This window comes from Plectropomus leopardus, chromosome 22, assembly GCF_026936395.1.
Source record: "Plectropomus leopardus strain MGB_pleo_1.0 chromosome 22, ASM2693639v1, whole genome shotgun sequence".
NCBI lineage: Eukaryota > Metazoa > Chordata > Actinopteri > Perciformes > Serranidae > Plectropomus > Plectropomus leopardus.
Genome location: NC_142197.1, coordinates 5,240,802 through 5,258,607, shown reverse-complemented (window position 1 = coordinate 5,258,607; position 17,806 = coordinate 5,240,802). Strand labels below are relative to the sequence as shown.

The window sequence follows — 17,806 nt, the reverse complement described above, 5'->3', positions numbered from 1 at the left end:
AGTGTAGTACATCAAGTCTCCAAAGGCAGGAGTGGTTTTAAAGTGGAGCACCAGCTGCTGCGGTGCGAGACAAATGCAAAATCCCACAAAACATATCGAGTAACTCACCGGACCTGTTTCCCTGCTGGGACCGTGAGAGCCTGTGAAACGTGATAAAAGACTTCAGGATACATCCAACACTTCCAGAATGGTGTTTTATTTCACGTTGGAAAATGCAGGAGGGGGTCGACCTCAACCCCGAGAGAGGGTGAAGGAGGGGTCAGGACAAGGCAGACATGGTGACAAAGAGAGACTGGGGGGAGGAGGAGGAGGAGGAGGAGGAGGAGTGGTGGGGGGCAAACACCAGGGCTGTCAGACTCTTATGGCAACTTCATATGAAACATAAAGTTATAGATTGCCCTCACATGAAAGAAAACCATCCTTTTTTATCTTTATTACTCTACCCGTACCGGTATTCAAACCTCACAGCAGCTCAGTCCATAAAGTGTCGAGTCATAAACAAGTCTCTCCTCCGAGTGTGCCCCTGTAAACACAGACGCTGTTACAGTCCTCATGAATTGTTCTTACAGTTTTCCAAACAGGATTGTGAATGTATGTTCGGTTGTGTGTTCGACCCCCGAATTGTGTCCGCTCAGACTGTAAGTACAGAGATGGACTGCAGAGAGGGCCGGACAAAAATAAAGCGCTGATAGTAAAAATAGAATTTCACTTCCTTTTCTCTCAGAGCTCCCCCTAACACCCTGTGTGCGTGTTACTCTTTGACTATAAATAAGGCCGGCTGAGTTCAACCTCCTGCGTTAGGTGTGTTCAGATAGAAGGCAAAGTTTTAGCCTGGAGTCGTTCACGCAAACTTGACGACTTCCAGACTGTTTTTTCACCTGAAACATTCAGCTGCAGAGGTAGAAAACACATAAAACTTCCAATTAATATCCCGGGCTATTATTTGCTTACAGACTTGTTTTTGGGACAGGCGTCTATATGGGAGGGGCTTTTAAATTCTTAAACGCAAAACTTTCTCAGCAGAGTTGGGAAATAAAATCAAAATATGCATTTAAACCTCTGAAACCTAGATTTTTTTTTTCCAAAAACATGGGTAGAAGGTAATGAGCAACAAAAGAAGAAATCACCCAGAGCTAAGCAAGAAATCTGAAAAGTACAAAAAATTACCTGATTTCCCAAAAACAAAACTAAAAAGAAAAGGCTTTTTAAATAAGGAGTAATATTTTAGTCTTAATTTTCGAATATTTCTTTTTACATAATTGTTATTCCTGATTTATTTCATTTTACTGACCTTTACTTTTATGATTTTCAACATTTTCTTGTTTTAATATTGTAGTTTTTAGTCTTACAAAATTGTATTTATTATTTATTTTTGGGTTTTTTTGCTATGTGAAATGCTTTAGGCTGCATGTGAGTATGAAAGGTGCTATAAATAAAGAGGAGTATTTTCCACCACTGACCAGTTGCTTCTTTTTCTATTGTTATTTCTGTCCAGTCTCCCTCCTCTTTCCTCTTTACATTTCATAAAAGCCCAGAATTAGTGTTGTCATAAATATCAATACAGAATATCTGAAATGGTTAAAATACTCCGCAGCATTGATAAAGCTGTAGCAGATGCACTTTCTTTCTCTTTTTTTTACTGTTTACTACAGTCATCGTGCTGTTTTCTGCTGCTCATAAAGAGAGGAAAGTGGATGTTATGTTCAAGCCTTATTATATTTATAATTTAATAAAAACAATCGTATGCCTTTGATGTCATTTTTCCCTGTAGTATTGAAAAATGGTATTGAATATCAGTATTTTTTAAGGTATTAGAAATTCCATTTTTGTGACAACACTACCCAAAATAAGTCAGATTTTGTTGCTTAAGAAAAATTTAAAAATGCACCAAATGTCTTCACCTCAATTCGTGCTGCGCGGGCGAACTCACATCTAACTTCACATTCTGTCTGAACACACAGAAATACATCTGCATCTCAGAAGGCTGCTCTCAACCTTTCAACTAAAAAAAAGCTCCTGACAGTAACTCAGATTGTAGTGTTTTGATGAAAATAGCATTTTCTTCTGTTACACATCTGTTTTAAAGTATGAAGCTGATCTTACAATCTTTGTTTCCACACCTGCTCAGCAGTATACACCATGTGGACGTCGCCACGTGAACTGCAGACATTCTGGTCTCCTGACCTTAAAACACTGGAAGGTCGTATTTGTTGTAGTGGTTCTGGTACCTGAGTTTAACAGCAAAAGAGCAGAAAGAATTGTGGGTAATGTAGGGCGAAATGGACGGATGGGGGACAGAGAGGCCTCCACAGCAGAAACAGATGTGACACAGACCCATCGATAAACAGACATAAATACAGTCTCTGCTCAGCGCTCCGTTAAAGCAGCGGGGTTTTTAATTTAAGTCCTTCTCTGGGGTTCGTCTGTCGATCTCCTCTTCATCATCTTCCTCCTCATCATCTCCGAACGTCTGCTCCTCCATGGCGATGAGCGAGTGTGAGCGTGCCGCCACCTGAGCGGCGATGGCGGAGCTGAAGCTGAGGGCCTCGGAGCCGTGGATCTCCGTCAGTCTGTCCATCACGGAGACGGCGGGGACTTTAGGCTTCAGGAAGCAGTCCAGACCGTTCTGGCCCTCGCCCTCCTCCAGGACGCCGTCATATTGATGCAGCTCTGACGCTCCTCCTCCTCCTCTCGTGCACACCGAAGTTCCTCCATGATCACCATCTTTCTCCTCTGAGCCGCAGCTGAACTCCGTCACCGGCTCCGCGGAGGGGTCAGGCGTCACCCTGCCGTCTTTTCCTTCTGCTTCCTCTGCTGCGTTTCCTGCAGGGCGCTCTGATAAGTGGTTTCCTTCTTCATCGCCACTTTCTGCTGGACCCAGAGAGGCCGGAGCATCCGACGGCGTCGCGGCAGGATCTGAACTCTCAGCGCGAGCTGAAGGCGTCACCGCAGCTGCAAGGAAGGAGAAGAAACTGATCATTTAGAGTTGAAGTGATGCATCGATTACAAATCTGATACTGACAAGTCAGTCACACGGCACCTGATATGATGGATAAAATGCAGATATGATTAACAGTTTACCAGCTGCCTTATGAAGCTGTTAAACTTATAACTTAGAAAGGTTTTATTTGGGATTTCCAAAAAGAGAAAGAGCGCTATGCTCTGAAATCCAAAAAACAAGTATAAACCTGAAAACATGTATAATAAGTCCTCTTTGCAAAATCCCCTCCCGTCATATTCTAATATGCTCATCTCTGAATGAACACAGGAGAAAGAGGACACGGGTCGGTGCAGACCTTGGTCGTTGAAGAGCAGCTGCTTCCTCTTCATCCTCTCCCCCTCGGACGCACGGAAGCCTAACACAGCTTTGAGCTCTGACAGGACGCGGCGGGACTCCTCCCTCTCCCGGCGCTGCCGCTCGCGTTCCTCCGGTGACAAGATGTCGGACCAAGAGCCTCTGCCTTCACCGTCGGAGTCTGAGTCGGACACGTAGGCCTCCCACTCCTGATCACATGAAACAACAGGGGAATAAACGGGGAAACAGATCAGGGTGGAGAATCAGGGAGACGACATGTTTAATGTTTAAAGAACAAACTGGGGACACAAAACTTGACTGTAATAAGAGAATTTGATGTCAGGTTCATTTTACCAGCTCTTCAGGGACAGGGTCTCTGTCCAGGATGAGCGGGTAGGATGGAGGAGGAGCAGGAATCTCAGGTAGAGGAGGACCACACTGCTCCAGACCCTCAGCGTTACCTGCAGACACAAACACAGGTGAGCTGGTGTTGGAGTTTGGTCTCTGTGCTGACTGCTCTGCTCTGATTGGTCTGTTTGTGAAGGAGCCACTTCCTCCACCACTGTCAAAAGTGTAAGATAAGTTTTATTTTGGCAGATAATCTATGTCTGTTCTTTGATTTATTTATATAAATAAGTTAATTTTATTAAGTTAAGTTAAAATAAAGAACTACTTAATGTGGTGCACCTTCCTTTTGAGGCCAAGGACTGTTAAATCACGGAGTGATAACAGAGATGCCTCATGTGTGTTTAATTTAGTTGAGTTATGGTCCTACTTTTTTTTTTTAAGGTTCTGGCCCCAAAACTGTGAAACAAACTCCCCATTAACATCAAAGTGGCCGAGTGGGTTCCTCAGTTTAAAAAGCTTTTAAAAACCCACTTACACTACAGACTGGTATTTGCATAACTTCGTTTATTATGTATGTTATTATGTAAGTGTGTATATGTAGGATTTTGAATGACTGTAAGTGCATGTACCTAAGTCTCAGAAACTGAGATGCCCCCGTGCTTTTATTACTCACAGCACTTTGGTAATTCAAGCTTTAACGTTAAGGCTGGAAGAAGACACTTACAATAGTATTGAGTCATGGTAACGGAAGGAGGAAGTGTGACCTAAATATAGGACCTCCGTGTAAATATGGAAACCACTATAATGCTAAAGGGGGTGTCACTGCTCTATCTTGGATGTCAGCTGTGGCTTTTTATTTAATGAACAGTTGTGTTTGTGTTTGACCCCGCTCACCTGGGCAGGCGTTGACTCGTCTCAGCATGCGCTCCACCTGGCAGATGGTGTCCTCCCAGCAGCCCGTGCTGGCCTGCATGTGAGGCTGCAGCTGGTGCAGCCGGTCACTGAGGTCCTGGTAGCCCTCGTACGTCAGCTCTGCCGGCTCTTTGGCCACCATCAGTTTCTCCAGGTCGTCCTCCAGGATGATCATCCTGATGAGGTCAGAAACAGAAGCGGAGGAGGACGAATGTTGACAATACAGACTGAAAGTGGAAGATCTTTCTAGCATGTCATTCCCCATCTTTCTTACCTCCTTTCCTGTCATATCTTTACTATCAGATTCTAGCAAAAAGGTTATTAAATGCCCAAATATATAAATAAATAAAATTAACTTTGATACCAAACATGAGACAGGTTAAAGTTGTAAAGAATAGTAACCGGGAGGGTCAACAGATCATCGGCCTGGGCAATTATCGGCGCTCATATTTGGCATTTTGCAGACTATCTGTATCGGCATTTTATTTTAATGATTTTCGATACAATTAATTAATTAAAAGGTGCATTATAGGGGATATTTCATTATTTTACTGACATTGTATTGACAAAAACATGAATCGAGAAAAAAAAGAGGGGCCGTGTTAATCCATTATTAAAATAATTGTTAGGCCCTAATTTTTATATTTGCCAAAAAAACATCTCAACTCAAGGTCCAACTTTTTCTATATTTCAGTATTTTCATATTGCACATATTGCCTGTTTCTGGTGTAAATAACATGGGAAATATGTATTGATATAGATTTTTATAACAATTTAACACTACTTTACCCACTGTGGAAATGTATTATACCTTCATATGTCCTTATTTATGTCTTAACTATATATTATTACTGCTTTGCTGGTGGAATTACCCAGTTTCTCCACACTGGTCATTAAACTCTCATCTCCTCTTATGGGAAGTGTAGAATGAGGACAGTCAGGATTGTGTGTGTGTGTGTGCGTGCGTGTGTGTGTATGTGTCTCACTCGCTGAGCAGGGCTTTGAGGTGCAGCTGCAGGCTTCGGATGGAGGTGTGCAAGGTGTTGAGCTCTCTGCATTTCTCCCTGGCTCTGCCGGTCTTGTCCGAGCCCGTAATCCTCAGCTGAGTCTCAAAGTGTCGGTGGAAGTCGTAGCTGCGCTGCACCTCGCACAGGCAGCTGGACAGAGCGTGATGGAGGGGCTCGGTCACTGCGGCGATGGAGCGGTGCAGCAGGGGAGGAGGAGGAGGAGGAGGAGGAGGAGGAGAAGATGTCTCCGCTTTGGGTGCGCCCTCTTCTGGCTCCTCTATTCTTCGGGGCGACAGGAGGAGAGCCAGTCGACGGAAACATTCAGAGCTTTGGCCCACCCACAGCTGGAACAGCATCTGCAGGAGGACAAAACAATATTTATGCATAAACCCTTTATCATGAAACCAGGACATTTCTTTAACCCTCTAAAGCCCGCATCGACATCAGTCAAGCTCATAAGCTATTTGACCCTTTAAAAACTGAGTGAATTGGTTTGATTTCTTTTGAATACATTGGGGAAAAAGTAATGACCAACTTGGCAAGAAATGTCCTGCAAATAGCAAGTAATTTTACCTAAAGATTAGTTTAAAAATGAGGGGAGGATTATCAGAAAATAACCCAAAAAAGGGAAAATGTCTAGAAAATTATATATGTAATTATAAGTTTAGATTTAAAATATCATACAAAAATAATACAATAAATATATAAAATTGATACATGCACACACACACACATATTGCATATTTTCAGGTAATTTCCGTTACTTTTAAACAAATTTTTGGGCCATGTCTTGTTAAGTTTCTTGTTGCCTTCTATTTATGGTTTTGAAATAAATCTAAACAATTAGCTCAGGTTTCAAAGGGTAACCTTCAAAAGCCAAAACGAAAACTACTAATCAAAGTACTGATGCTCCGAAATGACAAAACTGTAAGAGTCACTGTAAGATACTGATCTTACAGAAAAGACAGCAGAGAAGTGGATAAAGTGGATTAAGATTAAGCTTCTTCACTTTCTTGTCGAGAGTTAGATGAAAAGATCATCACCGCTCTCATGTCTGTACAGAAAGTCGAAGCTGTTTAGCTTAGTTAAGCCTTGAAAGAGAGGGAAACAGCTCCTCTGGCTCCGTCCGTCACGCTTTACCTTCAGGGCGGGAAGGCTGTAGTCGTCCGTCAGCTCCTGAGCCTGCTCGTCACCCAGGTGCTCGATCCCCAGGCCGAGACCTAGCTCCTTCAGAGGCACCGCAGACACGTAGTTGGTCACGTTATCGATCTCAGAGTTCAAAGGGAACGTTGGAAGGGTTAAGGACACATCACACTTCTGTCAAAACAATCTATGCACATTTTTTTGTCCAAAAAAACCTCCAAAAAAATAGTATTTCAAGCCTCTAAAATACTACATACCATCAACAACTAAATGTCAAAAGATGTCTATGGATTTCCAGAGTTGCCATAAAAGAACCGACGTTCTCCTGTTACGGAGTCTTAGCCGTTAACCTCAAAAGAAAGAAACTCAATGACATTTTCCCTCCACACTCCAGACGCGAGAGTATCTTTAAGAGCATACATGCATTTGAGAGTTTGTGCTTATCTGCTTTACACTAACACCAAATCCAAGCTGACTACTCGAGGTTTACAGAGACGTCAGTATCTGTATCTGCTCATCCAACAAATGTTCTCTCTCTGACTCTGTGTTCCAAAAGAAGACTGGAGGTGGAATTGATTTTTATACCAAAAGTCACGCTAAATTGGGCAAATGTTGTATTTTCTAACCTGATATTCTCTCAAATAAAAAAATAAATAAAAAGAGAGAGAGAAAGACTGAAAAAAGGCTGCAGTATGAGGACGTGGAAATATATTTCATGGTTAATTATATGCTATTATTAAATCAACTTTCAACTGATTTAATACTGGTATATAATCAATCATGAAATACATTTCCACATCCTTATACTGTAGCTGACTTTTCATCTCGTTGTCTCTCTGTCTCTCTTTTTATGTTTAACTAAACAAAGCTTTTGAACTGTTGAACCCTACCACTAAGTAATGCCTTTGAAGTCGATCTTAAATAAAACACATGAATAAATTCTAAAAAAAAATAATAAATGAAGCAATAAACAAATAACTAAATATGCCTAGGAAAGAAAAACAAATATCCCTATGAAACAGAACCTAAAAAGAAATGAGGAAAAAAAAAATATATATATATATATAAATATAAATGTAATTCGTTCAATAAATAAATAGTTTCTTATATTAAAAAATGTGTTTTTTAAAGGTCTACTTTTATTTATTTTGGAGGACTTTTATTTCATAATTGCACATTTTTTTATTTCAGGGGATTTCCTAATGCCAAATTTATTTAAAAGCCATTTTTACTTCCATCTGTTGAAATACCCCTAAAATACTTGGTGGGTTTAAGTGGATGCCAGGTCAATATTCTATCAATAATCTATGGCTGATACACGCAGCATGTTACTGCTTGAACAGACTAAAATACGAGATAATCTTTTTTCCACCAATAATCCGACTTTTTTTAAAACAAAGAAATTAACACCAACAGCTAAAAAATAAAACAGCTTCTAAACTTCATTTTGAAATGTAATATATTTTACAGGGTTTAAAATAAATCCAGCTGCAACACTGAGCTTTTTGTCTCACTTCTCACGCACATAACGATGAAACAGCTGGTTCGTGAAATCAGAGCCTCATGAATGGGTATTTTTATCTAGTGATCATCCCCAAAGATATGTATCGATACGAAGAAACATAATGACCGCGACAAAGACATGTCAAACATGATTTTTCTCACCTGAATAATAACAAACAACTTCTGATAAAACAAATATGTTTCCGTCACATTATTTGTGTTTTCCAAATTCACAAATTCGGATACATTTCCATCTGTGTTGTTACAAAAGAGGCCAAACAGCAAGAAGACACTTATTTGAGTTATAAGTCTTTCTCTCCAGGTAAAGGATATGCCTTGAGCATGTGACAGGTGGCTCTGCGTGACGCTCTGAAGGCGGTGCGGAGCGCGCGGTACAGGGCCTTCCTCAGTCCGATCAGCTGCTGGCCTCGTGGCACCGCCCCCGGCCCCGCCCTGCTAAAGGAGCTGGCCGCACTCACCCTGTCGAGCAAACTTGACAAGTGAAATGTGATACAACTGTGGAGACGTCCCAAAGAGGCAGGGGGGCACACACAACACTGAACACCACATCACTGAAGACGACACACGAGACGGAAACAACACACTCAAACAATGACCGCTGAACAGGAGTGTTAGAAGCACACGGCAACTGTGTCGCACGAAACAATGTGACATGCTACTAAAGGAATAGTTCAAAATTTGGGGAAATCAATTGGTTTCTCACCTGGAGTTAAATGACAAGATCAATAGCACTCTCATGTGGCTGGTTAGCTTAGTTTAGCACTGAGACTGGAAGCATCAACCTTTACCTCTAAAGCTCATTAAGAAAGTTTTTTTATCTTGTTTGCTTATTTTGTACAAAATTGAAAATGTGAAAAGGCAGTGCGGGTAGGACTTTCAACAGAGCAAGGACAGCTGTTTCCCTATTTCCTGCCTCTGTGCTAAGCCAGGGGTGTCCAAAATTTTGAATGGGGGCCAGATCAGATAATGTGAAAACACCTGGAAGCCAGCTGCTTTTTGTATCATATGGGTTATTCAGAAATATACCACATATAAATGAGACAAACGCTGAGGTTTAAATCTTTCATTGAAAATATATTTAACTCTCCACACTGGTAAAAGCAGCAGCCTTTGCTATCAACACTTTTTTGCTTTATGTCTGCTACCCAGCAGGAAATTTGTTCCATCTGCATCGTTGCTATGTGCTGCACGTCTACGAAGAGTATGATAGATCTGGCAACGTGAGGGAACAGAAAAAAGTTAATTGAATGAACGGCTAAGTTTCACTTTCAATGCACCTGATGTTCTGCTGCTCCATCTGTGCCCAGATTACACTCTGCGCTCCAAGAGTGGTGTAATGCATAACCGAACAGTTTATGGGAAACCCTGCTTTATATTCCTGTACAAACATGCAAGTGGTATCGATCTTCTCATCAAACTCTCAGCGAGAAAGCCAAACTATTCCTTTGACTTACTTAGTGATTGAAGTGTAATGCTGTAGTGTTTTTATAGACAATGCTAAAGCTACACACACACACACACAGACAGAGACAAACAGTGTTCTAAAACAAGTGCTAACATTAATAATAAACCACCTACAGACACACTACCCAAGGAAGTAAGTAACTAGAACACCTACAACAATAGACTGATCAGGCTTGAATCAGGCAGTGACAGTTTGAGCCCTGACAGGAAATGCACATGTCCATTCTGTGATTGGGTGATACGAAGGTAAGAGGACACAAAACACTTACAGGGTGAACCCTCTGGAGATGACCTCTGTCTCCTGCACCAGGCGCAGGGCTTTGCGAGACAGCCCAGTCAGAGTCTTGCTGTTGTGGACCAGAGTCTGCAGCTGCGTGGCCCGTGTGTGGACGGCTCTCTCCATGTGGCCCTGTCTCCACAGCGTGACGCCCCTCAGCCCCACCCAGCCCAGCAGCGCCAGGCCCCACGGGGCGGCGGCCAGCGACCAAAGACCACCGGATATCGAGCAGAGACCCAGCAGCACTGAAGCCAATCCAACCAGCCCGGCCATGTCCCTGAGTGAGGACAAGAGGGAAATTTGATCATTGGAATTATTCACTGTTCTTTAGCAGTTTAGATGATAAATTGCTTTTGTTATCTTTGTAGCATCCTGAGAATACCAAAGCTGTAATTTGATATTTTGTGTAGGGATATAACGATTTATCTTCCAGTATCGGCTGATATTTGACTTGCTGACTGCTACTGGCCAAGTGGCAAATAAGATGATATTCAACGATAGCAGTGAACAATGTTTTTCTGTTATCAAATCAGTTTTGAGCAGGCTTAAAAGCAGGACTCAAGACTAATATTGATTACAAACAACAAAGTTTCAGTTCGTGCTGGAGTTGTATTCCACTGTGGTGTCTGTGTGTCTCTTTCCTAACAGCGTACCATAGAGAGGGCCTGGCTATGAGGCTCGGTCTGGGCAGGGTGCTCGCTCGGCCGGACGATCCAGAGGCGGATGAGCCGAGGGTGAGAAGACTCGGGTCCAACAGCTCAATCAGCTCCACATCCTCCTGCAGCAGCACGTCCTGGTCCAGAATGCACTTCACCGAGTACTGGCCGAACACAGAGTCCTGCGAGAGAGAGACAAGTGGAAAAAAAAAGACATGTCTTAAAATATAAAACAGAGAGAAGCTTCTGCTTTCAGTGCCAGCATTCCTTTCTGTTTCCCATTTTACCTACCAGCTGCTGGCCCAGCTTACGAGATGCAGCCGCCTGGTGAATCGGACTCCATCTCCACAAGGCTTCAGCCAGCCTCCACAAGCGTCCTCCCTGTAAATCACACACAGGGGAAAGGTTATAACTCAGTCGATTAAGTAACGGCTCCGTTCCACTTTAATGCCCTGCCACAGCCTCGATGGATCAGTGTAATATCTCCAGGGTTAAAAAACTAAATGATTCACCTGCAACTCTTTCAGTCATGTCGGTGTGCTTTCTTTTAGCTTGGGTTTATTTCCCAGGTCCCAAATGTGTGTGCGCTATGAACACACACACTCACGGTCAAAAGGAGTATCCCAGGAGACACACTCTTTGAGGCAACAACAATAAGTGCAATGTGTGTTTGTAAAAAACTCCCCGGTCTTACATAGCTCTTCTGTGGTGCAAAAACCACATAACCGCGTCAGTTTGTCGAACGTCCATTCTGGTGTTATAACTGAATGTTTACATTTTCAGCGTCAATAAAACTCCTTTCATCCTTTCAAAATAAATGGTAGACAGACGGATTCTTTTAGTTCCAGAAAAGGAAACAAAGTTGCAGGCCTTTTACTGGAGACACTACAGAGAAAGACACACTTCTGTTTTATTTCTTGCTTTTTAAGAGTCTCTGCATTCCCTCTCTGAACTGTCTGACATATCCAGTCACCACCACAGTGACACAGTGGCTCTCATTTTAAAGTGCGTTGACATTTCGATGCAGAACGAACCTCAGGCTGATCGAAATGTCAGAAGTTTTTCTTGCGAGTGCTAAAAAGCCTTAAATGGAATCCTAAACCGTGTAAAGCCTAATCGTGAATGGGATCTATTATTCACTAATCAGCTTAGAGTGTTTCATGGCGTATGTGAAATGCTTGTTTAAACTCATTTGAAAGATGCTTTGTTCTGTTAATGTTTAAAGTAAAAACTAGAATTACTGCCTTGTGGCTGTATGCCTCCATGAACCACTTAAGCTGCAATTACAGTTTACATACATGACTGTGAAAGCATGGACGCTTGACACAAATCGTCCCTCCCGGCAGCACAGAGGATCTCTACAATCAGCACAATTAAAGATTAGTGTCACCATTTCAGTATCTGACCGAATGTCTCCCCTTCTGTTCCTGAGTAAAGGCTCTAAATAATAGCCAGAAAAGTGTTTTTAAAGGACATTATGAAGTCACAGTGAAGTTGACCTTTGACATTTTGCATATAAAATGTCATCACTTCATTGCTATATCCATTTGGACATTTACGTCAGCGTATGAATTCTTGAGTGTAGGCCAAAAACATTTTAATCAGCTCATCTTGAGTCTAAGTGGATATTTGTGCCATATTTGAAAAACTTTTCAAAAGGTATTTTCTGAATATCAAGCTCACAAGAATGAGATAGATGGAGGGTCGTAGTGACCTTGAAATTTGACCACCAAATTCAAATCAGTTCATCGCTGAATCAAAGATGTTTGTGCCAAATTGAAAGGAATTCCCTTTAGGTGGTTTTGAGAAATCACATTTACAGGACGGAAACAGAGGAGATGACAGTGGCATTTGACCACCAAAATATAATCAGTTCATTCTTGAGTTCACTTATACATTTGTGCCAAATTTGAATAACTTTCCTCATGGACGATCAAAATCCAATAATTTCCTTGTTGAGTCCAAGAACATTTGTGCCAAATTTAAACAAGTTCCCTTCAGCTGATCTTCAGATACAAAAGAATGAGACGGATGAAGTCACAATAACCTTGACCTCTGACCACCAAAATCTTATCAGTTTACGAATGAATCCAAATGGATGTTTGTGCCAAATTTGAAGAAATTTTCTCAGGGCATTCTTGAGATCTTGCCTTCACGAGAATAGGCTGTATGGACAACACAAAAACCGTCCTCCAGCCTCAGATATTGCCAGTGTGATCATGTAGAAACCAGCATCACACAGTCCTGTGAAGTGTGTGTGCTCCAGGGGCTATTGATTCAGACTGGGCAGCCCTCGAGCTGACCCCGTTTCAGGGGGGGTAAAGCACAAGTGTTATTAGTCTAAATGCCGCAGTCGTATCGATTACTGATTTGAGACTGAGTTTTAGGATTGGACATTTACACAACACCCCTCATCTGCCTCAAAGTAGGACACAACTCTGCTCCGTCTTGTCTGTAGTATCAGAGCGACTAATCCCCGCTGACACTACCACAGATGATGTAAACCTCGTACAGATTAACTCACAGATGCCTTCACTCTCTCTACTGTACAATATCATGCCAGTCGGTTCCTGCTCATCAGTATTCTCCTGGTGTCACACAGAGAAACACTCCAGTTTCCAGACACTGGAGGGATACTACTACGTGACACACAGATTTATGATGGCAAGTCCAGAGCATATAGTGCTTTGAGTAAATAGTCCGACATTTTGGGAAATACGCTTTTGGGCTTTCTCGCTGAGCGTTAAACAAGAAGACTGATACCACTCTCACATCTGTCATCATTCAGTATAAAGCTAGAGTAAGTCAGAATAAGGTTTGCTTTAAATTTAACGCATTAATCACCATGAAATGCTGTGAAGTATTTGCAATATGTTGTTTTAACTGTGACTGAGGAAAAAAGTAATTGCCATTGTTTAAAATAAGCAAAGTTTTGTGTTTTTTTTCCAAATAACTACTGTTAATTTTACCAATTAATCGACTGAGGAAAGTGCTTATAATGTGCAACCCTATTGTATACCAAACAAAAACAAGGAGAGAGAGAGAGAGAACTGAAGTCGCTGTTCTGTTTTGGGCTAATCCTACCGCTTTATGTTACCTAAATACACCTCCAAATATCAGCAATTCAGGTCAAGGACATGCACACATGTTGCACAGACCACATATGCTGTATGTGAGCAGTGTTCAGTTGTATCTACTGGTAAAGTAAAGAAAGAGAAACTATGGTCTGCCTACGTGAACGAGGTGTTTTGCCTCGGCTCTGACTTTATCCGCGCTCCAGGAAACTGGTCACACAGGGACGCTCAGAACCTTTCCTGTCTCATCTGAATCCCCCATCCTCCTTAACTCCTTAGAACAACAGCAAACCAGAGAGGAAGCATGACAAGCACGGAAAGTTCCTGAATGAAACAAATACAAAACTGTTTCCCGTCGCAAGAGGCGGGCGGGGTGCGAGGGGAGGCCGTGCGTCATATGATGCAGAGCTTCCCTGGATTCATAACTCGTCTGCGTGAATCACAAGTCGACTCAAAATGCAGTCATTGCCAGCTCGATTAATGCAAGTGCTATTCAAAGTTCGCAAGTTCCTTTGATTGCGGAGCTGAGGCGCTCACAGGTCAATTAAAAACATGTAAATATCAACAAAACACACATACAGCTTTAAGAGGATGCTCACAGAGGCAGAGAGAGAGAGCAGAGCGTGGCCGCAGTAATCACATTTAGGCTATCTTCTCTAAAATCAGAGCGCAGCGGGAGAGAGACAAGAGAGAGAAAGGTTTTCTTCTTTCTAAAAAAAAGATGTGTGTGAATACAGAATAAAGACCATGTAACACAAAATACCTTCATCTGTGTGTAGAAAGCCCGTGTCTCCATGTCTTGTCTGATCGAAGCAAGCATATAAATCAGTGTAACAGTCTGTGGGTGAGTGTGTGCCAATATGTGCTGCTGTTTGGAGTCAATAGTCAGATTAATTACTTTCTGTGACAAACACAGACACACACTGCCCCGGGGCAGGGATGAAGATTGTTTGAATAGTGATGGAGTTAGTTTGGGATGCCCCCTCTCAGTCAGAGAGTTCACTGGTTTTGACCTGATGTGTTCTTGATAATCTAATGCTCAAACCAACAGTTATTTTAAAAATCACTGATTTAACCGCACACCACTTTCTTGATTAAAACTGTCCAAAACCATCTCAAACCAAAGAATATTCAGTTAACAATGATCTAAAATAGGGGTCAACCAATATTAGTTTTCCTGGAATGATACTGATACCGATTGTTAGTATTTACGCCGATATAGATAATGCCAGATGTCAGCCTGATAATTGGCCATCTGATAATCTGTCGAACACTAGTTTATGTTTCATTATATGTATGTTTCATGTGTTTAATCAAGTTTTTATAGTCGGAGTTTCACCTGACAGAGAGACAGATTTCCCCTCAGGCACAACAAAGTTAAAGTTGAGATACGTGAGACAAGATTAGACTGATGGGACAGGCATCTGTGATGTTAATATCAAGGACGGGAGGAACTCACTGAAGTTCTCTGTGGATCTTCGTCTGGAGAGGTGAAGTCTCCCTCTTGTCCGCCATCTTCGTCCTCCTGTGATGCCGTCGGACATGCCTCAAAGTCTGTGTGCCCTAGATCATGCAGGTACTGGAAAAGAGGGGAGTTCTGCAAAGAGAAAAAGAAACAGTCAGACATGAGAAGGAGGGGAGGGGGAGGAGATTGAGAGACATAAAATAGAGCCAGATGGAAGGACAGGAGGAGAAAATGTGGTGATGAGGTCATCAGTGTGGTGCAGGTTGAGCTGATTCTGCCCTAGTTTCCCCCCAGTGTGAATCAAAAGGTGTCCTGACTCTGATAAGCGAGGGAACTGATTCGTCAAGCCACTGCTCAGGATTAATCAGCTGAAGTTGAGGCACCTCCCTCAACCACAGCTTCTTATCTCTCCTCCACGCAGCTCCTGCTCTGAGAGGAGAGCTGTAAATCAGGGGTACTCAATTTTCTTTGCTTAGGGGCCACTATTGCAAAATGACAGGAGGCCAGGGGCCAGTTGCAGCAGCCCCATACATGTTTGTAGTATTTTAGGAGATTCCTTGGATTTTAGCAGGTTTCCATGATTGTTGGACCTTTCTAGGATTTTAGCCTGTTTCTTGGATTTTAGAATATTTCTAATGTATTGGGACATTTCTAGGATTTTCACACAGTTCTATAATTGTAGATTTATTATAAAGTTTTAGGATATTTTTAGAACTCTCAGATGTTTCTGGGATTTTAACACATATTTAGGATTTTAGGACATTTCCAGGATTGTAGGATGTTTTTAGGATTTTAGGATATTTCTTGGATTTTACGATGTTACTCACAATGTATGACGTTTCTAGTATTTTAGGGCATTTCTAGAATTTTAGGACATTTCTAGGATTTAAGGACATTAGGGATCTTATATATCCTCTGTCCGACAGGTGCAGGGAGTCCTTCTCTGGAATTTTTTTTTTTTTTAAATAAACAAGCTCTTTTTTGATGCTGTTTTTTAAGCACTCTGGCACATTTATTTTAATTGTGAATTAAATGGTTGAGGGGCCACCGGCACCTTATTGGGGGCCACATTTGGCCCACAGGCTGTATCACTACATTAAAGCCTAAGTGCCTTCACATGTAAATCTGTAGCCTAAATCACTCACATAAATGTCTTCAGAGCCTCTGAACACCATGGAAACTGCACTAGTCACCATGTAATAATCCTATCTACTACTATGAAATAAACACAGGCAATGCTGTTTCTTACCCCGAACAACGAAAGCTCAGAATCAAATCATCCGTGAAATAAGCAGAAAGGAGGGAAAACATCCCGTGCTGGAATATGTCAAAAAGATGTCTGACCCAGTTCCCCCCAGCTGCTGGGAAAACATGACTCCTTGCATCTCTGCTGGTGCTTCTGGACAGCTGCGCAGGAGCATCCCAGTTTCATGTAATTAGCCCATCATAACACACTGCACGCGTTACACAGCAAACAATTAAATAATACTCACATGCATTGTCACACGAAGTCGCAGCTCATGTTGTCACCATCCAGACGTTGCTACGTGAGTGTGTGTGGGTTTTTTTTTTTTTTTTCCCAGAACCGACGCATTGGATCTGGTCATCCCCACCCCACCTCTAACTACCAGCCTGATGAAACACCGACAACAATGCGCACACTCGGACAGCTCAGCTCCCTCTCATGACCACCAAAGCTCCTTGGCAGAAACAGCTAGCTGCCAGCCAAATATGTGGATTTGTTTTGGGTCGTCAATGCATGGCAACAGGCTAAACGGCTGCAGTTAGCTTACCAAGCTAGCTGTTAGCTGCCGTTAACGAATCTATATTTACCTCGGAGCTAGGGAGGTATGACAAAGCATACTTAAGTTTCCATACATTTTTTTTAAAATAAACGGTTGTTAATACGAACCTCAAATACCACATCTTCATCAAACTCCTCAGTCATTGCTCTCCGCCATCGATACACAGCCCGTTTTGCATTCTGAAGTTGTAGGCGACGGTGGTCAGGAACAGCCGTTGAGAAGTTGGTAGTTAGCCGGTTGCTAAACTTCGCGTAAAACTACAACTCCCATAATGCTCGTTTCCTCCTACCGCCACTTGCTCGCGGGCAACGAACAAGCGCTCGTGCCACTTTAGAGCGCCTCAAGTGGGCGCGAGCGGCAGTGGAACAACCGTTTGGAACGGCAGGCAAGAGAATCGTGTGCAAAGTTAGCGGAAATAAGATAATAAATATCGGAAAATTACATTCAAAATACATAAAAAATACATAATTTAACAGCGTGAATCAGATTTAGAGCAAAAAGAAGTATTTTTTACATTTATATAATGTTGTAATGTACAGCTGAACACTTTTTTTGTTTTTTAATTTCCTTTATTCAATCATCACAAGGTGTTACAAAGGATGGAAAAAAGGGTTCATGTACACAAAAATTAAAAAGAGGTCTCCAAGACATAGTAAATACTAATATACCTGGTGGGTTTTGTATTTGTGAGTCCTTGTAGTGATTCAAAGAACAGTATTACTTTATGCTTGAAGTGGTGATCATTGGTTATAAGGATGAAAAACTTCCCATATAAAGTGAAAACACTCAAAATAAATGGGCAAATCATTTTTCCCATTGTATATAAAAAATGATCT

General features: G+C 42.0%; 1 protein-coding gene across 3 annotated transcripts; it reads right to left on the bottom strand.

Moving 5' to 3' along the window:
• Nucleotides 1-177: 177 nt before the first annotated feature.
• On the bottom strand, nucleotides 178-17,235 carry vezt (vezatin, adherens junctions transmembrane protein). 3 transcript variants are annotated; one of them, XM_088072431.1, is made up of 12 exons: nucleotides 17,078-17,235; nucleotides 15,160-15,297; nucleotides 10,918-11,007; nucleotides 10,624-10,808; nucleotides 9,963-10,247; nucleotides 8,543-8,700; nucleotides 6,703-6,851; nucleotides 5,542-5,918; nucleotides 4,538-4,731; nucleotides 3,650-3,756; nucleotides 3,297-3,504; nucleotides 178-2,952 (listed from the first exon to the last, which is right to left on the bottom strand). In XM_088072431.1, the coding sequence occupies exons 1-12, from the start codon at nucleotides 17,111-17,113 to the stop codon at nucleotides 2,396-2,398; spliced, it is 2,484 nt and encodes an 827-aa protein (XP_087928557.1). In that variant the 5' UTR covers nucleotides 17,114-17,235; the 3' UTR covers nucleotides 178-2,395. The 3 variants fall into 3 exon arrangements, with proteins under 3 accessions (XP_087928557.1, XP_087928558.1, XP_087928559.1); XM_088072432.1 differs by having other exon boundaries at nucleotides 8,543-8,688; XM_088072433.1 differs by lacking the exon at nucleotides 17,078-17,235 and adding an exon at nucleotides 16,659-16,813.
• Nucleotides 17,236-17,806: the final 571 nt, after the last annotated feature.